Consider the following 22,875-nt stretch of genomic DNA (forward strand, 5'->3'; position numbering starts at 1 on the left):
AGTCATTCACTGTTCGCAACATTTGGGAACCTGAACTCAATGCTTGATACGGTGTTTCGAACAAAGAGAATGAAATATACAAATAAATTCTCGACTACCTACAAAATTCTGCCCAATCGCCACTGATGTTAAACGTAGTTGAGCCTCTTGATACCTCGAAGCACTCTCAGCGAACCCTGTTAAGGGTGTGAAGCGAACAGTAAATAATAGCCTCACTGCATGCGAATTACAATATGAAAGACTATAGTCATAAACTCAATTAGCGAATGACGCATCGCGAAGGGATCTTGCGGCACATAAAATACAGTGTGGTGATCTGTATGTTGATATAAAGTCATAACTTTTCGTTCCGTCTTAGCCTCACTGAGGATTTGCTATGTAAGAAGCCAGCGACAAAGAGACAAGTGAGTAAACTATACACGATTTCCCCATCAGTTACCCCAGCTCAGAGTGTAATCGACACTCGAGATTGAAACAATTTTACAAATACATGTGGCCTTCAGCCCGAAACTGACTGCCAGGATATAATACAATAGAACCTTTCGACTATACAAATCAAAGCAATGTATAGTTGATTGGCGATGAGAGGAGCTAGGTTTTTTGCAAGGCTTCGATGGCCTTTACCATTTCACTCCGAATAGACTGAATTTCTTGCCGTTCTTGGATGATGAGTCTTCGTGTTCAAGATAGATCCTTTCATGATCCTTGACGTCAACAAAGAGATACTTGTATTCGAAGTCGCTGTGTCCGCGGTACTTGATCATGTGAAGTCGAGCAACACCGTTATTCTTGGGTCCCTCAACCTAGGATTGTTAGTCACGAGTATGTTTCGAGCCATCGACTGACATACATAGAAATGCATCATTATATGTTGGTCTCCGCGCGCGTCCGTTGTTTCTGAGGAACTAAGAAAGTTAGCACGAGAAATAATGCTAGACTATTACCTGCACATACGCAACAGGACGTGCCCTCCTCCATTTATTGAATGTCTCGTCTCCATGCGCTGCAATCTTTTTGGAATCACCCATGACATCGATGATACGAGGATCGCTTCTGATCTTGTCGACTGCTCGGTTGAAGTTGGAAATCTTGCTATCGGGAGAGAAGACGTCGGTCCAGAGAAAGTATCCCACACCACCCTATGAATTGTTAGGCGCCCATTCCTCACAATTGCGATACGCCGCTGCTTACAGTGAGCATGAGACCAACCAGGATCATGCCAAAGTTGAAGCTCTGTTGCGTCGCTCGCGCAGCCTTTTCCGCCACTGAAAGTTGCTTCCATGGTACATGTCCATTATCATTGAAAGGCGTCACTGCTCGTCGTTTAGGTCCCCGTGGCGTAGCTCCTAAACCTTGCTGGGTCGCATAGTATCGCGAAGCGAGAAATGGCCGTAGTGTCGTGGGGACGCCTCGGAAGGCTGTAGATCGGGTCACAAGGAGATTTGTCGTTGGATTCATCCTGGCGATTCAACAACGTCCATTGTACTAGTGCTAGTACAAGTGCTCCGGTATGGCAATGTGACAATAATCGTTGACAGGATAAGGTAGGAAGCTCATCATGAGGAAGCTCTCAAAGCTCAAGCTGGATGGGCAGTTGCGGCTCCACCGCCTGGGGGCAGAATTCGAGGTGGGGTGACCAAATATGGATTAGCGTTTATCGATATGCCACCTTATCGACAACTGCCCTTGAACAACAGTTCTCCTTAATTCTGATCCTGAGTCTTAGTCTGAGGATCCCCGACTATTGTTCCCTTTTTCAAGCCTGACCAATACCAATTCTTTCTTGTCTTTGACACGTCGCAGACACTTCAGGACATATATACAACATCGAACCTCGTCCATCACTTTCCTCTTTGTGTCACCTCTCTAGCTTCACCCGATCACGGCCCAATAGTCAAGATGAGCTCCCTTGCGACAAAGCAGCAGTCGCTTAAGATCTTCGAGAAGTTGAAGACTAAGCCTGCGAACAAGGTATGCGCTGATCCCATCTAGTCGCGCTGGTAGTGGCAACAAATTAACTCTTGCGCTCTCTCACCATTAGATCTGCTTCGACTGCGGCCAAAAGAACCCTACATGGACCTCTGTCCCCTTTGGCATCTACCTCTGCCTTGACTGCTCCTCCAACCACCGAAACCTTGGTGTCCACATCTCCTTTGTGCGATCAACGAACCTCGACCGTACGTGAACCCCAATACCCATCTTCACCTTCCCCCCAAATCGCCTTGAACTGATGAATTGGGACAGAGTGGCAATGGGACCAGCTCCGAGTGATGAAGGTTGGCGGCAATGAGTCTGCTACCAAGTTCTTCCAGCAGAATGGCGGCACCGCGGCGCTGAACAGCAAAGATCCCAAGACCAAGTACCAATCTAACGCCGCTACAAAGTACAAGGACGAGCTCAAGCGCCGTGCTGCGCGCGATGCCCAGGAGTATGTTTCCGCGCCGTAGGAAACGTCCCTTACTAAAGCTGACATGTGTCTAGTTATCCCACTGAAGTTATAATCACCGACGCTATTGACGATGGATCCGCTACCCCTGCCGGCGAGCCTGACGACGATTTCTTCTCTTCTTGGGATAAGCCTGCCATCAAGAGACCTACGCCCCCTGTCTCTCGCACCGGAACCCCCCCTGTTGTCGGTCGCACGCCTTCTCCCTTCTTGAACTCTGGTAACGGCAAGGATATCGCCCGTACAGCTTCGCCTCTTTCCCGAACCTCCACTGGCGAGAACAAGCCTGCAAGCCGAATCACTACATCTGCCGCTCTCCGCAAGACGCCCGCTTCCACTGGCCCCCGAAAGGCCAACGTCCTCGGTGCCAAGAAGACCACCAAGCTCGGCGCAAAGAAGGTCACTGCAGACATCATTGACTTTGACGAGGCTGAGAGGAAGGCCAAGGAGGAGGCGGATCGCATTGCCAAGCTTGGCTATGATCCCGATGCTGAGGAGGACCCTGCCACCAAGAACTCCGGATCAGCTGCTGCCATTATCTCCCCCACTCCTGTTGCACCCAGCCGTGGAAGCGCCTCATCGCATACACGACAGAAGTCAGATGCCGAGGTTGAGCGACTGGGTATGGGTATGAACCGTCTGGGTTTCGGACAAGTTGGTGGTCCCAAGGCCGCCGCTTCTTCTGCCCCGAAGAGGAATGCTGGAGGTTTTGGTTCCGTTGGCCCCGTCAGGGCTCAAGACGTTGGTGAGTTAAGCAATTGAGTAACGCTTTATGACACAGTACTAACCAAACAATAGATGACTCTGAGCGATACGCTCGTGAAAAGTTTGGCACCCAGAAGGGTATCTCTTCCGATGAGTTCTTCGGCAAGGGTGCTTTCGACCCCAGCCAACAGTCCGAGGCCAAGACCCGACTCCAAGGTTTCGAGGGCGCAACTGCCATTTCTTCAAACGCCTACTTCGGACGACCAGAGGACGAGCCCGAGGAGGAGTACGGCGACCTCGAGTCTGCGGCCAAGGACTTTGTGCGCAAGTTTGGTATCACAGCTGGCGATGATCTTGAGAACCTCACACAAATGGCTGGCGAGGTTTCAACTCGACTCCAGGGAGCCATCCGTTCATACCTTGGAAACTAAGAGGTGCTGTCATTGGGTGAGATGAATATATGGGAGCATGATGGAGCTTTGAAGTTTGAACAAGGTCCTGTCGGAGAAAAAGCAGCAGTTGCGGTGAACCAGAATATGCATGCGCTGCCTCGATTACCACTAGTTATCGAGTACAAACATGGCGCGGCGCATTGAAACTGTGCGTTTTGCATGAATCTGAGTCGGGATGCTTTTGGAGCTGGCGTATATGCGATGTCAAAGTTATAGTTGACTGCTTTGGTTACTCTAGTATGAAATAGATTTGATGTTTTCTTAGTTTACGATATAAAAGATAATCCCTTGTCTACTCATTATATATCACACAGAGGTGGAACGGTCTTGTGCCGAATTCATAAACCTTACCCTGAATCTCTCCCAAACGTCGCTTGAACGAGTGCGACATGAGGTTGGATACTGTATTCGAGCTATTGACAGTTCGCAGCTTATAAAAACAAAGAACAGAATGAACTTAGCAGCGATATTAACACTAGCAAGTTGACTTCTCATTACCTCAGTTCCCAATCCAACGAAAACCGTCCAGGGCCTCTCTACACGACGCTACCCTGTAGATAGGATAGCTTCATTATGATGGGCTTATCATTTACACGACCCGTTGTGAGCAAAATGGGTATTTATGAGTGTACTTCTCAATTTATCATATTGTAGAATGAAGGAGAGGAAGAAATGAGACAAGTGTGAGAAGGATGAGCCTCATACATGGTGAGATTTCACTTTGCTCGTACACAAAGCTTGTCTGAGGTCCCATTACTGACGCTACATATAGAAGAAAACGATCAAATGTTAAGTCGTTGAACTACTTATTATACAAGATCAATAGTCCTGGTTTCAGTAACTTCAGACCAGTGTTCCTCGTAAGGGGCCCTGAAAAATCCAATACGTCTGTACTCTTCTACCGAATCAACACTCCGACCAGTTGGTTGAAGTATGAGTGCGCCTGCTAAAAGACTTACTGCACGGTGACTCCTAAAGAACCTACTTTCTGTCCCAAGAAGGATGCAGGGATAGAGCCTATCGCTTAAGTGCTTTGCAAGATCTTCCTCATATGCGAACCCGTATCGATCGAATTGTACCCTGCTGAATGGCGGAGTGAGATCGACCAATTTCATCACCTGGAACAGGCCTTTTAGACGTAGCGTCCCATGGAGAACTTGCCCAGAAGTTTCTGCACCCTTGGTTTCTACCGCCCAGCTCTTGATTGTAATCATCGAAGTCCACTCATCGAACCAGAAGAAGAAATGTATCGGCTTATCGCTAGACGCCCAACTCCATGAAGGCATGTTGAGCTCTGAGGGTATGGCTTCCCCTTCTATGCCCATAGACAGATCAGCTAAACTTGGAGATTTGTGATCGGGTGATTCATGAACTCCCCAAGCCAGCCCTTGAGTTATATTGAACTCCCATAAACCTGCGATATACTTCTGCGGGAAGCGATGCTGAATTCTTGCAGCAATTCCTGACAAGGCCGGTAGTCGGTCTGAGGCGAAGGTGAATTTGTCCATTGAGGATCTGCTGGCAAATCTATACCATGACTTCACAAAATCCTCCCATTTCAGATCTTGCATGTGTTTAAACGTATGGACAAAGTCGTAGCCTATTTCCTCGGAAGTCACAGGCCCTAAGCGATGTGGTGCAGTCTCGATCGCCCGACCCTCGTGGCATTCCCACAAAATACAGTTCATCCCAAAATGCAAGACCCTCTTAGAAAGGACTCTCTCCTGAAATGCCCATCCTCTTGAAAGAAGAGGGGAGTTGTCTATTTCGTATTCCCACGCTGGAGATATCGGCTGGGCGGTGGTCTCTCTGATTCCGCCCCAAAACGTCTCTTGTGGAAAGGTAACTGGCTTCGGGTTGACTTGCAAGGCAGGTCGTGGGAGGAATAGCCCTTTATCAGAAGAGATGGCCCCCGTTGCTGCAATGGTCAACTTGGCGTTCTCGTAGTATTGGCCGAATCTGCCAGCCTCGTAAGACCAATCTGCCTTGTGAAATGAATCATCCGGACCTTCGTTTTGCAGTATACACAAAGCATCGACCCATAGGTATTTAATTCCCAGCTTCCGCGTGAATATGATAGCTTCCTGAATAGTCTTTGCGAGCTTGTCCCATGGTAGGCACTCTGTCATCTCGCCAACGTTGGATGCTGTAGTTGTCGCAAATGTGGGATCAGAACCCCATGCATAACTCAAAGCAGCATATTCAACATCCGCGACCACATCCTCATGGTCGAGGAAGTTTTGAATATAGACCCGTGGTGGCCTTCCTCCGTGAGTTGACCCAACGTCTATAAGTCGCGTGGGTACCACCTTTGGCTGCTGTTTGGTACGTGGATGATCGTTGCATGCGGTATGAGAATTGTCACATTCAAGTATCCAGTGTTTAGCCAAGGCGACTGCATCATCAACACCTCCGCTTGAGCAGAGATTGATAATGGGCTCATCCGTGTGTGATTCCGACAAAGTTGTTGCCTTTTCCGCGCCCTTGTCCATTACCAGAGGGAGAAAATGCGAACGGCTTTGTCCTTCCTCGCCGATTGTTACTATAAGAAACAACCGCCTTGGGTATTCGTCGCGAAATGGGAGTCCATCATCCTCCTCATCGGCAAACTCACTGTAGCTATCAGGTTCCATCCATGCTCGGACTCGAATGGGCAGTGTATCCCTCTCATAAGAGACGGTTTCAGCATAACAGCAAGATTGGTAGACAATTTGGCAAAGCGAACAACCCCCCCGGGCTAGTTTTGCCAACGAGTGGAAATCGGGTGCAACGTTGAGAATAGGACTCCAGCCTTCTTGTCCAACCTTGCCAAAATCATTCGCAAATCGAGAGCATGCCGTGCAAAGAAACTCTGCCATGTTAAGATTGGATATCATGCTTTGAATATGTAGCCTCAGCAGGCAAGGGCTTGTCTATTGATCGGATGTTCCTGTATATCGAGGTGTTTGCAGGAGGTATCAGCATAGGACGGCTTACTTCTTGAAGGATACCTCGTATATCCACCCCTGCACTTTGCCAAGGGTATCAAGATTAGGTAGCTGGGGGATCCAAATTTCTACTAACCAAGACGCCGCCCCTAACCAAAGAAAAACTAGCATAATGAGAGTGAAAGCGCATGTGTTGCAACAATGAGTTTGATGTGTAAAGTTCAACTTAACCAAGCAAGGCTTCTAATCTACGTGTAGATCACAAAATAATGACTAAATAACAAGGTATCTCATATGTAAATGGCATGGCTGCTTTACAGCTTGGCAATCATCTTGTTGCCTCTTTGCAACCAAGCAACGGCATCGTCCACAAACTCATCAACGACAGCCTTGGCAGGCTTCTGCTCGTTGACAACAGCAGCACACTTACCCATGAGGTAAGGTCGGTACTTGTCAAGGATGTCCTCGTCGTCGTCGTTTTCGCTCTCGCTGGTGCTTTCAGCGAGCTTGTCAAGATCGGCCTCGTAGGGAATGACACCCTTGGAGACGAGCTCCTTAATTTCTGCCTGGCGGTTGGTCTCCCAGTCATTAATGTAGTCGTTGTTACGGACACGCATGGGACGGCCTGTCCAGATGATGGTGCGAATGTTGTCGTCGTGACCAGATGTGCGAACAGCCTCCTTGTGAGCCTTGGGAGCACCGGCCTCGTCAGTGAGAATGAAGCGGGTTCCGACCCAGACGGCACCAGCACCCATCATGAGGGAGGCAGCAAGGAGCTGGCCGTTGTGGATACCACCAGCAGCAATAACCTGGACAGGACCACCGGTGAGAGGGGACTTGTGCTTCTTGCAGATGTCCACAACAGCGGGGATGAGGACAGTCGTGGGAATATCACCGGTGTGGCCACCACCCTCGCCACCCTGGGCGCAGATGATGTCGACGCCGAGGTCAAGGCACTTCTGGACGTGCTTGACGTGGCCGATCATGTTCATGTAGACGATGCCATTGGCATGGAGCTTGTCGACAACAGCCTTGGGAGGCACACCGACGGCAGAGACAAAGAGCTTGGCGCCCTCCTCGATAATGATATCGACCAGCTCGTTGAGCTTACCCTTGGTGTAATCGTAGCTGTTTACCTTACATTAGCGCCTGATTATTGATGAGGTGTGTATGCGATTGCGATTGCGACCAGGGGGAGGAAGACATGTGACGTACTTGGTCTTGCGAGCGCTACCGCCAACCTGGGGAAGAAGCAGGTCGACACCGAAGGGAGCGTTCTTGTCGTCAAGGAAGCTCTTGAGCTCGGCGATTTGCTCGCGCAACATGTCAGGGGTATAGCCGACACCACCAATAACACCAAGACCACCAGCGTTGGAGACAGCGGCGGCAAGCTTGGGACCAGCGGCAACGTTCATGCCCGCAAGGAGGACGGGATGCTTGATCTTGAAAAGATCGGTGATGGGAGTTCGGAGCTTCTCTGTAAGGGGCACATGTTAGCGATTGATGGAGAGCGTGATGGTCATGGTGATGACGTACGTGGTGAGGCCATGGTGTCTGTCTGTTTATCGTATGTTTGTATGAAGCTATCGTGTCGCGACTGATTGGATCTGGCAGCGCGAAGAGATGGAAGCAGTATTGATTGATGAAGAACGAGAAACATGCGCTTGAAAAGAGAATCCGGGGTATAAAAAGGGATCAGCTGAGAGGGGATTCTGCAGGAACAATGTTTGTCGCAACGATGCCGAGGTCTGGAGTCTGTCCTTCCTTCCTGAGACGAGAGTCCTCATTGTGGAGAGGGGGAAAACAGAGCTGTCCTACATTGGGAATAGCGTCTTGTTGAATCCGGGGAAGGTGCCTCGGGACAAAAAAAGATGCATGCTTGCTAATACTTATGAGTCTCCAGCTGGTTAAACCGTTAGTCCAATCAATAAAAGAAGCCTGGCTCTTGGTCTGAAGAAACTGAGAATCGTGTCTTGTTATTCAAATCCCATCGCTTAATGGAATTCGAACAATTGATTACTTTTTTGGTCGAACATGTTCTGACATGTGCTCGGTAAGAAAATGGTGTAGTCAGCAAGACTAAAAAGTCCCGTGACAAGACTCTTGACCACATGCAAATGGAAGAAACACGTCTAGGCTAAGCAGTCAGCGGGAACCTTCGACTACCTCCCGATCAAAAACCCTATGAAAGATTAGTCACAGTCCTCTGAGATAATCATCATCATAGTTGACATGTGCAAGACTCGGCCGATACTTCCCTCAAGCTTTCGCTTCCAAGCAAGACCGTTAGTTCTGCTACATACACACCCAATGTGTCGATAACGCAAATTTTCACTGCGACTCGAACATTTCCGAACTCACTCAACGCTAGATCCAGGGCTGAAATGTAGCAGCAGCGAAACATCACCATGAGACAATCCTTTCTTTCATCCCGGGCGCTTGCTCAAGGCCTCAGAAGTGCACCCTGCAATGCTTCTCCTAGCTTGTCGCGGGCTTTCACCACTTCGCCGCGATACTCATTGACGTCAACGCGGCCTCGAAAGCCATCTCTTATCGCAGCAGCTCGCCCGCATTCACTTGCGCGAAACACCGTGCCTGGACTAAGAAATAACGCTTGTGGTTGTGCGTGCGCTAATGGTGGTGGTTGTGGGAGTAATGGTCCGCGCAAGAGGACTGCGTATATTGCGTTGGGGAGCAACATGGGAGATCGTGTTGCCGAGATTGAACGTGCATGCAACGAGATGGATCGTCGCGGAATCAAAGTCAAAAGGACTAGTAGCCTTTGGGAGACAGAACCTATGTATGTTACCGACCAGGACCGCTTCGTCAACGGCGCGTGTGAGGTATGTATATCAAAGAGTACTCAACGCCTTGGTTGCTGACCGATCTTGTAGGTTGAGACAGAACTGGAGCCAATAGCTCTGCTGGATCAACTTCAAGCCATTGAGAACGATATGGGACGTAAAAAGGTCATTGATAAGGGCCCGCGTAACATCGACCTGGACATTCTTCTCTATGGTGACGAGACAGTCGACCACGAACGTCTCAAAGTTCCCCATATCGGGATACTGGAGCGAGAATTCGTTCTAAGACCCCTAGCCGAGTATGTGTTACGATGACTGATTAACGTGGACAAGGTATTCTAACCAAGAATTTCAGACTTATCCCAGCCAAATCATTGGATCCGAGAAAACCGTGGAAGCTCATCCAGGATAATCTGAATGAGTTGCCTCTGGGCGAGCCACTCTCTTCCATGACGCCGCTTTCTGCAAAGGCAGGTTCTTTGACGCCTCTAGCTAGTAAAAGGAAAACTCATGTCATGGGCATTCTCAACTTGACTCCCGACTCGTTTTCAGACGGGGGCCGTCATGACCGGGATAACCTCGCACAGACCATCGTGGATATGGTCAAGAACGGAACTTCTATTATCGATGTTGGCGGCCAGTCTACTGCTCCTGGCCGGCCAGAGGTTTCGGCTGAGGAAGAAGCAGCTCGTGTTGTGCCCGCCATTGAGCTCATCCGCTCGATCCCAGAAGCTCGTGAGGTGGCTATCAGCATCGACACATATCGTGCGTCCGTCGCGGAGCAAGCCATCGCCAGCGGCGCTGATATTATCAACGACGTATCCGCCGGAATGCTCGACCCAGACATGCTCTCTACCGTTGCCCGCCTTCAAAAGACGATTTGTCTGATGCATATGCGCGGCACACCACAGACCATGACAAAATTAACCTCGTATCCTGAAGGTCTGATCCCTACCCTAGCATCCGAACTTCTCTCCCGCGTTGCAGCGGCCGAGGAAGCGGGTATCCGACGGTGGCGGATGATTCTGGATCCGGGTATCGGCTTCGCCAAGACGGGAGAGCAGAACATTGAGATATTGCGAAGACTAGAGGAGCTGCGATACTGGCCCGGGCTGGAAGGTCTTCCGTGGCTGGTGGGTTCGAGTCGCAAGGCCTTTGTCGGGAAGATCACGGGGGTCACGGAGCCGGCGCAGCGGACATGGGGAACGGCGGCGACAGTTGCAGCGGCGGTGCAGGGCGGTGCGGACGTAGTGAGGGTGCACGACACGGCTGAGATGGGCATGGTCGCAAAGATGGCCGATGCTATCTGGAGAGCATAGTGTTGGCTAGTGCGAGCAGAATATGAAGTTGGTTGCCAAGTTGCATAAATGCATCCAGGAGGAGAGACAAATAAAAATGGCGCAGGCTGAAGAAATAGCCAACTGATAGACGCGGTCTATCATATCTACATTTCAAACCATGGTCAACTTTTGTTTGAATCATGCATCATATCATGTCGTTTTCTCACTTACTCTGTCTGTTGCCCCTCTCACTGCCCGTCTTACTCTGTTCTGTCACATATCAGAATCGCCTAACCGGCTTGTCTGTCACACGACCCTGGCCCCAGCCATGTCTCTACCCTCCTTTCGATCCCATAATGCAACAGTAATGTGCTGCACTGGGGGGTCTGTGGCTGGTAGCATTTCCTATCTCTCGACCGGCGTCCGAGGAAGGCCTCATGAGTGGAGCCCTCCCCACGAGCGAGACAGGGATGTGACCAGTCCTTGACCGGTGTAGGCGCCTGCATGAGCCTCAAATCCAGGGTCGGGCAACATTTCTTGGCGCTGACTGACGGACAGTTCTCTCTGTACCTTTTCTGCATGTACCCTGTTCTGACTTGCATCGTTGTTGCTGTCCTTACCGTGTCTCGTTTCTTTTCTTTTTTGTTGACATGCACGCATGCGTGTACGTATCACCCACTCACTGCCAAGTCTACATGTTGACCAAGAAGGGTAGAAAGAATGTTGCATGTCTGTCTATCTGTTGGTCGAAGCTCACTCCAAGTATTTAATTCTCGCTTAAGCAGTGAATCAGAGACGAGTCTTGTTTTTTAAGCGCGAGGCCGAGGCCGAGGCCGAAAGAGAGGGAAACAGGCGAGAACAATGGAATGGATCTAGACAAAACATATAATTCAATGGAATTCGCGTTCTCGTCACTTCGGCTTCTGATGGTTGCCCGCGCCACATGCACACGCATACGGATATGTTGTGCAACACGGGGAGATGGAGGCTTGCAGAAATTGTCCGCTCTCGGTGGATCCATCGACTGGGTATTCGGTGACATGGAGGTGAGGGGGTGGAATTTGCCTGGCAGGGAAAGTACATAATACCATGCTTATATGTACGTGTATATTATGTGAGAAGAGGAAAGAAGAAACGAAAAGAAACGAAAACAAGTAAAAAACAGGTTGGGCAGCTGAAGCGGTGGTGGGATCTTTTGTCTTGGTGATGCCGTTGTGTTGTTGATGCACTACACCCTCTGCGCCCAGCTAATATTGCATGCAGTAGGCTATCTTTCTCAAACCAGCAAAACCCAAAAGGCTATCGATCCTCCCCTCCCACATCTGCACCTGTCACCTGTTGAGTGACGTAGCAATGAAACCTGGGGCTTGATCGATCTTCTATCGTCTTCTGCTTTTGTACCTAAACCTATGAGTTCTCACACCGAATGCGAGACTAACTTCACCTAACAGTAGCGCGTACGATACGATACCTACATACAGATTGAAAAAAAAAAAAACAAAAAAAAAAAAAAAAGAAAACAAATAGGCTTTCGGCAATAACACCTCCTCAAGTAAAAGGTAGCATTCTCTTATTGCCTAGTACCCTTGTCTCGCGCGCATACCTTGTACCTGTATGTAGTACATACGTGGTTTGATTTTCATCCAACGAGTCTGAACCAACAGCCCATCAACATTGTACCTGAACCTGTATCCGCCTCTTGTAATCCATACTAACGACCCAATTTAGCTCATCTGTACCGTACCTGCGACATTGCATGTCACTCGTTTGTTATTGTCTTGTCTGTGACTACTAGGCAGTTAATTCTCCGGAGTTGACTCCACTCTCTAGGCCAACCAAGCTAATAGAGAAAGAGAAAGGGCAAAAAATAAATAAAAAAATTACATTAGATAGAGGTAGTCTGCACACGCTCTCTCGCTCTGAATAGGTAATGCCGATCCTTATACATATACTTTTTTTCCCCACTATTGTTGATCATTTCTACTTTGACAAATGCCATTCCATCATTTTACATCCTTTCTCTACTCTTTTGTGTTGGGGAGGCTTTGTGCATCAAATCTTAAAAAATACTGGTTCAGACAACCGCTTACACCCGCTTTGTCCCCGACATGTCGTGTTCCATCCATGTTTATTTCCATCAATAGAGCATTTAACTAACTCTGGTCAAGTTCAATACTAACCCAACTAGCCAGATTAACTTAGATTACAACGTCAAAAGGTACTTAGAGTCTCGTACCGTAGCGGTCCGTCCCCTTCCCGTTGGTAAAACGTGTTTAGCGTCCTTGGAATAACCTTAATCTAACCCAAAAGCCTAGACCAGAACAGCCCCCAGCCTTGACTTGCTACTAAACAATGCTGTAATGCAATGTACTTTTGTTTCTCTCAAATTCAAGCACACGCATGTATCGCACCTTCGAATAAGATTGAGACGTGTGTGTGTTGCAGGGAGCAAGGCTGGCTTGGCCCAGTAAGGTAAGGTAGGACAAGGGTATCGGACACTGTCGCCGCACACTCCACTCCTTGCCAGTGTCGAGCTCAAGGATATCGTTGGCTATCACATCAAGGCAAGGCAACTGAATCCCTCCTCTTCATTTTGAGGCTTGGTTGAGTCTCTTGCCTGTTGTCGCTGAAAAGAGACATGGTTACGAATAGCCTACTTGCTACCATGTGCAAGTCCACACCCCCAACCTAATCTCATTCCTTTTTGTAGCTGGCTCAAAGGAAAACTCAATGAGCCGAGTCACTTCAAGTCAAATCAAGCGAAGCGAAAACAAGACAGAGCTAAAGACAAAGGCAAAAATAAAACACCCAGTCTAGCCACGGATCATAGTTCCGAGACACGTGCTATCTACAATTCAACTCAAGACCCTGCATGCGACTTAGTTTTGGGCTGTGTCACTATACAATACCCTGGTCTAGTCCTAGGTCTATTCTTATCTAGTAAGCCGGGTTTCATTTCGTTCAACCGCGAGTTGGAGTATGAATGGTACTGTTTATCATTGGGGCCAATCAATGGCAATCTTTCATTCAACTGCATATGCAAATGCCTTAATCCTATTACCCCCATGCTCTCGATCGATCCCTCTGCGAGTGCCCCTAACGCCGTTTTCCATCCATTAAGTTACATAGGTAATTGCCTGGCCATGACAAATATCTTAGGCTCAGGTGATAGACAGTATTGCCTCGTTGCCTCTTCATCAAATATGATACGTCTGCGACCTGCCGGGCAGGCCGCTAGACTTCATTCGGGATGACAAGAGAGAAGAGACGAAAAAGACAACTGAATTCGATACAAAAGCCAAGCTCAGGAGAAAACGGGCTACAAGAAGTAGAAGTAGAAGTAGAAGTAGGAGTGAAAGTAAAAGTAAAAGTAAAGAAGGAAACAAAAGCACACGACTCCGGGTATCCTTCCTTCGCAACAAAACAAACAAATACCCAACCCCCAAGCGGGCTCACGGCCTTAAGCTCTCGTCTCTCACCTCAGTTTTGCTGCCGCTGCGTCTCGTACATTCTCGCCTTGTTGTTTTTGCTTGCCCTCAACATGTCAGACGTCAGGCTCCTAGCTTTAAGTCGTACACGTCGTTATGCTTCGCTCCTTTTCTCCTTCCTTGTCCACCTTGTCGTATCCCGAAACCATTTCCATTGAGGAATGCCCGCGTCCTCATCTAACGAACGAAAGTTTTGAGAAAACCATAATCCGAACCCCATACTAATGCCAATGCCATACAAATGTCTCTTTTCGCACCTATGCCGGTAGTCTTGACGCAATATCACCTCTTTTATTCGTATATCCCTTTTTCTGTAGTGCACATGGCCCTGAACAGATGCTGATGTCCTAACGCCTTGATACGGTGTGAACATACCCTGTTTCCTGTAGTGTTCCATCTCGCACTCACTCGTTCGTTCGAATTTGACGGGCAAGACCTAACAGTCTTGAAGAGCGATGTGCAACAGAACTGACTATGTCATGGTCATGTTGATTCCCGACGAGGGAATCGGATAGTAGCCGCTCGATGTAGATTTGCCTTCAAAGGGTCCTGGCGGGCGGTCGTTCATCTGGGCTGGTGGATGAAAGATACTGGGAAGGACAGCGCCGTCATAGTCCGGCTTGATCTTACTGCCCACCATCATCCCCGTAGCCATGTGCGGCACGACAGTGTCCCGGTCCGTTCGAGGGTTGAACAACTCAATTCGGTCGCTATGCCCTTCGTAAATGGGCCCTGCATAGTACTGGTATTCTCGAGTCGTACCGATTGCCTTAGAATCCTCTGGGGGGATCATCGATTCGGGTGGTATGTCGTGGTGACGAACGTTGTAGAGGCTGTTGCGAGCATCAACCCCCCCCCCAGGTGCGTAGCCCGGTCCACCCATTATGGAAGTGCTGAAATCAGTCATGCCGCCGACAGTGTAGCCTCCCAGGTTGCCCGAAGATCCACCCGGACCACTGCTTTGACTTCCCCGCCTGTCGTTCTGATAGTGCCCTGGAGAGCGCCCTCGAACGATCATTTTTGCAGATTTGCGTGTGGCGATCTTGACGAACTGATCGCCGCCACCTTGGGTCCCAACATCGCCCCAGAGTTCGACGACCAGTTGGTAATACTGCTGAGCAGCCCTTCGTTTTCCGTTGTTCTGTGTAGCTTGCTTGAATTGGATTCTCTCGAACGTATGCTCTGTAGGCAGTTGCTGGCCACCAGGCTGGTTGCTGAAATTGTCGGGGTAAACAGGACGGTTGGGTACGACCGAGTCCGTAAACATACCCATATGGTGGTGGTGACTGGCTTCACGGGGCTTGCTACCAAGTCGAACCTTTTCGGGTTTCATTATGGGTCCCTTGTCTCTCTTTGGTGTGTGCTGTACCAACTCAATGTTGTGTGACTCGTTATCAGAGACGACCGCTGAGATGGACATAGCGAATCCGTACACCTGAACTGGCTGCGTCGAGCCAGTTGCGGTATATTGAATGGAGACGCTGGGTATGTGAGGGCTCAAAGAATAGGAACAAATGCACGAAAAGTAGTTCCTTCGATAGCATGTCCATTCGTTCTCGGACAAGAAGAAACCTTTGTCGATGGTCCCATTGACTTCGACCTTGACAGGAGTTCCTGCGCCGTCCTGGTATTGGAGACTTCCCATCATATGAACGTTGTGCAGGGGGGGGATGGTGTTCCCCGTAGGTCTGTTGCCGTACCCGCTTGAGCCCATACTTGGGGCTGAGAAAGCTGCGTTTGGACTTGCAGTTGGCGATAGAGGGTGCCTTCCTCTTGGTTGCGCGGCAAAAGAAGGTGATCTCACTGAATGCTCGGAAGGCCTCCTAAACCCCGGCGTGGCAGAGGTGTACTGCTCTCGAGCACTGATCTGGGAACCAGGGTGCGGAAGGCCTGGGGTGCGATGTGAAGGGGGATAGGGATGTGCCATCCCCGTCGTGGACGTAGTGCTGCGGGTAGCAGTCAGTTTCTGCTTTGCACAACTAGGAAGAGTGTCTTCTTGTTCGTGAATGTCATATCAAGCACAACCCAAACACGCTGTGCTGGAAGAGAGTATGGCAGCCGAAGATTGGGCAACAGTCAAGGATAAAGGCAAGTATGTGATTGCAACGTGATCCCGACCTTTGAGTGCTGGAGGTGATGGGGGAGCAAATAGGTTGCAGAGCTGAAAAATGATAAAGTGAGAGACGACTTACTTGGAGCCCAGGCGAGAGCGGATGTCTATACCCGGATACAGATGGTGATGGCCAGCTTGTTGAGACTGGAAAAAGGCACTTCCGTCCTGGGAGTACTGCGCGGTGGAGCTAAGAACTGGCGGATGGAACAGGTTTAAAAGCGACGAGGGCTGAGAGGGCTCTATCGTCAGAGAAGTACTGGTCTCTTGTGGGTATCTGGCGCCTCATCAGCAAAACGGCCTCAGGCTGACCAGAAAGTAGAAACAGCAGAGGAAGGAGAAAGAGATAATTTTGAGTGAATAGGCAGGCAACGGTAACTGCACGGCACTGGCAGTTGGAAGTGGCAGCGACAACGGCAAAAGAGGCGGCCACAAAGATGCTGTATTGCCATGTCCTGGAAATACAGTGTTCCCCGTGTCACAGCTTGAGGCGCACGTCAGGTAACACCGTCGGCCGTTGGTGTGCCACAAAGCCTGCCGAGCGGTTTCGAGAGGCTGCGAGGACAGCCTATGCAGCAGCTTACGGCACTGGCACTAACACTGACTGACACCGGCACTGAGCGTTGACACGGGGCGGCGTGCCGTGAATGTGAAATGTAGAGGCAGGTAATAGATGCAGTGCAGTGCAGTGTAGTATAATGGGCGTGTGAAAGGACGGAAAGAGCAGGTAGGAGGGAGTAGCAGTAAGCAGAATCTTGAACAAGGTAATAGAGCAACAGCCAGTGAGCGGGTTGGATGGGGAGGGAAAGGATACAAGGGACTAGGTTCCGAGTAAGGTAGCGAAAGCCACACCCGGGCGTCCGTGTTGAACAAAGACAGCCAGATACCTAGTCTAGTTATCCATTGCGATATGGCCAAGCCACCGAGAGGGATCCGAATTAACGGGCTGCCGGCAAGCAAGCACCGAGAGCCTGTGGGACGAATATCGTCACTGGCCGACTTGGGAAATTCTGGAGAGACGAATGAACGTCGCAGGGGTTGGCTCCTTGGGCAGTAATGGGGAGCACAGTTGAAGAGCTCAGAGAGGGGAGGCTGGGTGAGGATGTTGCGTAATGATTTAAACGATGGGGATTGGAATGTGTGACAATCAAATCGTTGACAAGGCTGCACTCGCTGCCAATAATCCCAACCAGATCGTGATGGAACCCTGCATGCAATGCTCTTAGGCACACTCCAAAAAAAAAAAGTCAAAAAAAAAAGTAAGATGAATTCGAAGCGAGCACGAATAGGCCAAGCAGCAAATAAGGGGATCGCGTGCAAAATCCGTCCTTATTCGATGGTTTCACAAATCTGGCCGGGATGCTCGAGAAAAGAGACAGAGAGGACCAAAGCTAAATGAACTGCAGGTGGCGGTACAAAACATGGATAGTAAAAAAAGAAAATAAACGACAGGGGTGGTTCGGTAGCGGTGGTCAAGGGTATGTAGGTAGCGAGAGATGGTGAATTGCCAACGCCTGAGTTGTCTACTACAACTTGTTGTTAAAGGCGCCACCAAGTCTGAGGCCAGCCTTCATCACAGCTGAAGTGATGCGTGGGAAACGGTAATTGCGATGTGTAGGAAAAATAGAGGAAATACAGGCTATTTCAGAGGTAGGTAATAAGTGAATAGGGAATCGATACTCTGCCATAGCCATCATCGACATGGGTATGAGGATAGGATAGTGTATGTAAGTTTAGTCTGGTTGGGCTGATGACAACAGACCCATTTCCTAGCTTGCAACTCGCGAACAACCTAAACCACTATCTGCAGCAAAGACAGAAAGAGAAAAATATAAAATATAAACAAATGGCGACGACAACAGCGGTAGTGAGAGCGAATAAATGGAATCAGAATGGCTCAACAGATTCCACACAATGCAAGGTCATAGCAATAAATGATAAAATGTATGGGAGGGTGACCAGTAACGACTAATAGAAGCATGCGGCAATAAAAACAAGGGAGAGTAAACAAGAATACTGACTGACCTCATTTCTCCGGTATGCGTCGCCATATCCATGTAGCCCATGGTGGGCGTCGAAGATTCGTATTCCTATCCGAGAAACTTTGCGTTAGCGCTTGATTGCGACACTGGCGGCAAGTTCTAATCAGCCTCGATGGCCTTTATGGGAGCCGTTCAACTGTTCGTTTCGATCATAACATAAATCTGGCTTCGAGTAGATGACCGGATATGCATTGCAAACTCGTGTGTTTGACGGGATCCTTGGGTTTGTGTTAGTCAAGGCCGCTTGCTATTATGTGATTCCCCGTTTCTCGCCCACAGCCATGTGTGTTGTTTGTTTCAATTTTCTTATGTCTGATATGATAATGGCTTGCCCTGATCACAGACTATGCAATCATCCCTGGTGGAACTCGGGAAATCAGGCATGGCTCTTGCTATGGACAAGATCTTCGGCTTGCTTGTCTTGGTACGTCAAACACCAAGCATGAGATGTAGAGCACGGCAGAGCATGGCAATGCGTTTCGAATCGCAGTGCTTATTTCTTGCAGAGCAAAACCACTTGTTCAAGTCCTTTGGTGACTTATTTCGACTTGAACATTGCCCAAAGAGGTGATTGTCTACCGCGGACTGGTCTACACCAAACGCCTCAAGACAAAAAGTATTGCGGGTCGGTTGCAAAACAAGTCTACGGCTTTGTACCGCGTATCACGAAGACGGTAGAGGTAGCCACTTTGCCCGATATGCCAGGAGTGAATGATATGAGAGGTGATGAACGTGAAGACTAACGAAAATCTGATACGTACCATGAGGAAGCAAAGTGCCGATAACTTGGAGCTCTGTACGCCCAACCTTTCACAAATAACATACGACCCAAAGGAAGGCCATTGGAAATTCGTACCAAAGGGTATCTTACCTTCGGGATTTGAGAACTCATACGCACGTTCAATAGACGGCTTGGCGTTAACCATCAAATGGACAACCCTTTGATCAGATTTGTCGAACGGATCATGCAATCGGCTGACTACTTATGTTTCAGCACTTTGATAACAATCGACTACCATGGGACAAATCCCAGAGCGTCGACGGATGTTGAAAAACATACCTGAAGCCTTGAGAGGCAAGCTTGCTCGGAGTACCAGCAGTCGCTCCCTTGTGAAAATGGCGGTACCTCCTTTCTCGCTCTCTATTCGAACCTAACTCTATGACTATGTCAGCTTCATGTTGCTTTCGTTTCATACACTTTTGGACAATCAGGGACGCCAATTGGGAACAAGAAAGCTCAACGTTCTTCGAACCTGGCGAACACTCCAACTGACTCGAAACTCCAGTGGTCGTTGTCAAGATATGAGCGTTGGCCCCATTGCACACACGTTTGAGTCAATTCTAGTAAGCTCCTGGCAACATTGTTCTTTCATGGACTCCGAAAAAGTAGCCCCTTCTGGTTGAAGCCACCCATGACATACGCCTTTATCGACAGCAGGACGATGTCACAAGTACCAAGATACCGCCTCGAGGCCTGCAAGTTCTGAAAAAGAGGTGATGGGACAGTTTGGTTGCATGGCAGTAGTTTGATGTTATTCCGTAGAGTGTGTGTACATGGGTTCGATAATGATAGAAAGGCGGGCAGTGGTGCTGAACTCGAAAACAATAGCCGTGTCTTACCCTTGTTTTGCTAATTAACGTGGACGAGCGTTATCGTGTTTTTCTCTACCCTTCAACAAATAGGAGTCAAAGATAAGTTGCTCTCGTCGGGTTCGGGTCGGATGATGGTATCGCTCGACAAATATGGTGTCACAAACAGGAAGTGCAGTATTGAAAGCGCAAGCTACCAGAGATATTAGCTCCAGGCAAGACACAACCGCGCGAGTGCAGGATCTGGCTGTCTATATACCCACGCTTCGATTTCAAGTAGTGGTGGCTGACTTGGGATCGCACAGGAATGGACTGAGGAGGTCAGAGTCAGAGCCTTCAGGGGATGGCCATTAGAACATGTAGCACGAAATTGAGAGAAAAGTAGGAAGAAAGAAGCTAGGTCCTAATCAGAAGGTCTGCCGAAAGCTTCGAAGAAATAACAGCAGACTCGGGGTCACCGGCTGAGGGTAGGCACTTCGAAAAGGGATTTGAGGTCGTGCAGAGTCTGAGACAACGGGACGTAGACATGCAAATTATGGGAAGCCCAGAAGTCCCAGCGGTCTTATCAAGATGAACTTCTGGATATCTCATGTATAGTTGAAATTGCGTCCACAATCTCATGGGCGGTGTATCGCGTGGCCCAACAACCATCGGTGCTGAGCTCTTGTGGAGAGCCTCAACGCCAGCGGAGCTCACGGTAACAATTGAAAGCAGGAACCCGCGTGCAAGTGCAGGGCTATGCTGCAATTCCTTCATAATTCTCGCCATCTGAACCAAGCAAAGCTCAAAAAGTCCTTCCTGGGCGTATTCCCGGTTTAGCTCACGGGTCGCAAAACGGCAGCAGATACTGGCCATCGGAAACAAGGTGCATGCGCCGAGGCTAGTCTCGATCGATAATTTTCAATTCATTGTATACTTCGTAGTTGGGCCATTGCACCTCCAAAGGTGGACGCAGAGATCAGCCTCAGAAAATAACAAAGCGGCATCTGGTCTTTGTGCTTCAAGTATGTTACGGCCCTGGACGCTGCCCTGAGCCTGAAGACCAGTATTTTCCACTCCAGACGCCAGTACCAGTGCATGAGTATGCAAGCACCCGGCCGTCAATGCTTCTACGATACGCCACAAACACAGGCGTTGATTGGGGAAAGCCTTGCTTTGACGAAAGAAAGACGCCAGAGACGGAACACTGCAGACTAGACTAGGTTTGTGCAGTGGAGTGACAAAAGCCAGCCACTTGGATCGAAATGTGCCTGACTTCTGAACAGTCTTGTCTCTGATACGAACTTGAAATGCGTCAAAAGAAACCCCCACCCAAGTTTGACATGGAAGAAAAAACGGCGAGAACCGCTGTGCCCTCTGCCGAAAGGTGTTGGCGCAGTGATCGACGACTTGGCCCAGGTGTGTTCGGGACTTTTTACTTACATTCAAGCACGGTGAGGCACAGAAGCATAATCGCCAAGTGATCAAGGCACCGACCAACCACATTTGACATGTCACCCTCAATCGTTCAAGCTTTCGCTTCTGTCAGCCCCCCATACAGGCTTCGATGGTCGGATGGCTTTCAACCCTGGCAGCCTGAGCCTTGACGTATCGATGCTTGACATGCTGTACTTGCCTGGAGTACCTGTAAGGCGAAGAATGATCGACGGATCCCTGTCAGATGCCCAGGCTATGTTTCAGGCCCTGGCGGGGTCTAGTCATCCTTACACAACGACACGTGAGGCCGAAGAAAGGTTTCATCTCCACGCACCGCGGATGCGGCATAACAAGTCTTGAACAGCAGGAGACCGAAATCTATGGAGCCATCAGCCAACGGTTTATTGGCGGCAGACTAGATGCGATGACCAGGGCAATGCCGAAGGCTCATGTGGAGCGGGTCGAAATAAAGGCCCATCGATTTCACGACCAGAAGTTCCGAAGGGGCGTTATTGAATGCGCAGATTATCAACGAGCCAATGAGAGCTTTCCATACCCGAAGTGAGGAGAAAGGGGCGGCGCATACCCATATCATGATCCAAGAACTGATGAATCTATGTAGCAGGCGACGCGACAGAGCTCGTCGGCTCGCGGGTTCGCGGGTTGCGGGCTTTCGTGTCCGCCAGTAAAATGTTACCAGGGCTATTTGATGACGATATCGGTCGGTTCCCGCCTGGCAACGCCCAAGTTGACCGATACAGGATACAGTACTCGTGTCGAGGCCAAGTCGGCATTGTCGCGCTTCCTGTTCAGATGGGCGTCTAGGAGCATGCTTGATACCTGTGGTATCAAGGGGGCCGATTTAGAGAGAAACATGTCATTGCTTTGCCCTCCCGGAGCGTGGTTGGTCAAGAAAATCAGACCGACGGTACGAATAAACGAATACATGGCGAATAAGAACGAGGGGTTGACCTTGAGTCGGATCGGGCCGTCCACTGAGAGTGGTTTTTATGCCAGCGGCTATGGCCCGCAGTGTATTGTTGTAGACAGAAGGGGTGGTGGAACTAAGGCCGTTGAGAATGTTGCTCCTGTTATCAGACGCGTGTGTTTGCACTGGTTGAGAATAGGAATTTTGGACCGTTCGGCGTGATTCCAGCCAGATCTTTGTGCGACGTGACGTTTGGCTGTTTCCAGACTCTGGAGTCGATCAACCTTTCTTTTTGCTGTCCCTTTTGTTGTTTGAGGCTGAATATGGCACGATCATACTGCAGCGAAGGAGTGATACAAACCCTAAGTAGGACCTTCATGTGAGTCCCTCAAGGGAGAAGAATGTATCGACACCGCACGAATTCTGGTGGCTAATCGATGCATGCAGCTGAAGAAGCAAGTCAATGTTGCACTGGGCTCCAAGAGAGTGTTGCACTGAAAGACAGAGACCACAGGTGGTTTTAGGCTGCAGCTGCCAATACAGTAACGATATGGACTCCTACATTTGGGGTCTTGAATAGGTGGAATAGGGTACACTGGCCATGACTGTCCTGGGATGCCAAGGGTGCCTGCAACTCAGTGGGATACAAGCTGAAGACTGGCAAATCAGCAAAGGCTGGAGGGCTTG

The 22,875-nt window shown here is 49.4% G+C and overlaps 8 protein-coding genes across 8 annotated transcripts; 2 read left to right on the forward strand and 6 right to left on the reverse strand.

Annotated features, from left to right (window-relative positions):
- Positions 1-620: 620 nt before the first annotated feature.
- FGSG_09713 (uncharacterized protein) lies at positions 621-1,458 on the reverse strand (the record flags this gene model as incomplete). Its single annotated transcript, XM_011329686.1, has 4 exons — positions 621-803; positions 851-905; positions 955-1,139; positions 1,192-1,458. 4 exons carry the CDS (start codon positions 1,456-1,458, stop codon positions 621-623), a joined length of 690 nt encoding a protein of 229 aa, XP_011327988.1.
- Positions 1,459-1,739: 281 nt separating this feature from the next.
- Positions 1,740-3,898, forward strand: FGSG_09712 (uncharacterized protein). The gene is made up of 5 exons (XM_011329687.1): positions 1,740-1,971; positions 2,042-2,177; positions 2,245-2,428; positions 2,482-3,191; positions 3,245-3,898. Exons 1-5 carry the CDS (start codon positions 1,900-1,902, stop codon positions 3,580-3,582), a joined length of 1,440 nt encoding a protein of 479 aa, XP_011327989.1. The 5' UTR covers positions 1,740-1,899; the 3' UTR covers positions 3,583-3,898.
- Positions 3,899-4,213: 315 nt separating this feature from the next.
- On the reverse strand, positions 4,214-8,240 carry FGSG_13630 (uncharacterized protein). The gene is made up of 3 exons (XM_011329689.1): positions 8,067-8,240; positions 7,746-8,007; positions 4,214-7,658 (listed from the first exon to the last, which is right to left on the reverse strand). Exons 1-3 carry the CDS (start codon positions 8,077-8,079, stop codon positions 6,845-6,847), a joined length of 1,089 nt encoding a protein of 362 aa, XP_011327991.1. The 5' UTR covers positions 8,080-8,240; the 3' UTR covers positions 4,214-6,844.
- Positions 4,413-6,461, reverse strand: FGSG_13631 (uncharacterized protein; the record flags this gene model as incomplete). Its single annotated transcript, XM_011329688.1, has 1 exon — positions 4,413-6,461. The coding sequence occupies one exon, from the start codon at positions 6,459-6,461 to the stop codon at positions 4,413-4,415; it is 2,049 nt and encodes a 682-aa protein (XP_011327990.1).
- A 312-nt stretch (positions 8,241-8,552) lies between the features above and the next one.
- FGSG_09710 (uncharacterized protein) lies at positions 8,553-10,733 on the forward strand. Its single transcript, XM_011329690.1, has 3 exons — positions 8,553-9,373; positions 9,425-9,633; positions 9,690-10,733. Exons 1-3 carry the CDS (start codon positions 8,939-8,941, stop codon positions 10,651-10,653), a joined length of 1,608 nt encoding a protein of 535 aa, XP_011327992.1. The 5' UTR covers positions 8,553-8,938; the 3' UTR covers positions 10,654-10,733.
- Positions 10,734-10,904: 171 nt separating this feature from the next.
- FGSG_13629 (uncharacterized protein) lies at positions 10,905-11,656 on the reverse strand (the record flags this gene model as incomplete). Its single annotated transcript, XM_011329691.1, has 2 exons — positions 10,905-11,224; positions 11,572-11,656. 2 exons carry the CDS (start codon positions 11,654-11,656, stop codon positions 10,905-10,907), a joined length of 405 nt encoding a protein of 134 aa, XP_011327993.1.
- A 2,918-nt stretch (positions 11,657-14,574) lies between these two features.
- FGSG_09709 (uncharacterized protein) lies at positions 14,575-15,522 on the reverse strand (the record flags this gene model as incomplete). Its single annotated transcript, XM_011329692.1, has 1 exon — positions 14,575-15,522. One exon carries the CDS (start codon positions 15,520-15,522, stop codon positions 14,575-14,577), a length of 948 nt encoding a protein of 315 aa, XP_011327994.1.
- Positions 15,523-20,744: 5,222 nt separating this feature from the next.
- On the reverse strand, positions 20,745-21,294 carry FGSG_13628 (uncharacterized protein; the record flags this gene model as incomplete). The annotated part of the gene is made up of 2 exons (XM_011329693.1): positions 20,745-21,037; positions 21,267-21,294. 2 exons carry the CDS (start codon positions 21,292-21,294, stop codon positions 20,745-20,747), a joined length of 321 nt encoding a protein of 106 aa, XP_011327995.1.
- Positions 21,295-22,875: the final 1,581 nt, after the last annotated feature.

Source organism: Fusarium graminearum, chromosome 4 (genome assembly GCF_000240135.3).
Source record: "Fusarium graminearum PH-1 chromosome 4, whole genome shotgun sequence".
In the NCBI taxonomy this organism is placed as follows: Eukaryota; Fungi; Ascomycota; class Sordariomycetes; order Hypocreales; family Nectriaceae; genus Fusarium; species Fusarium graminearum.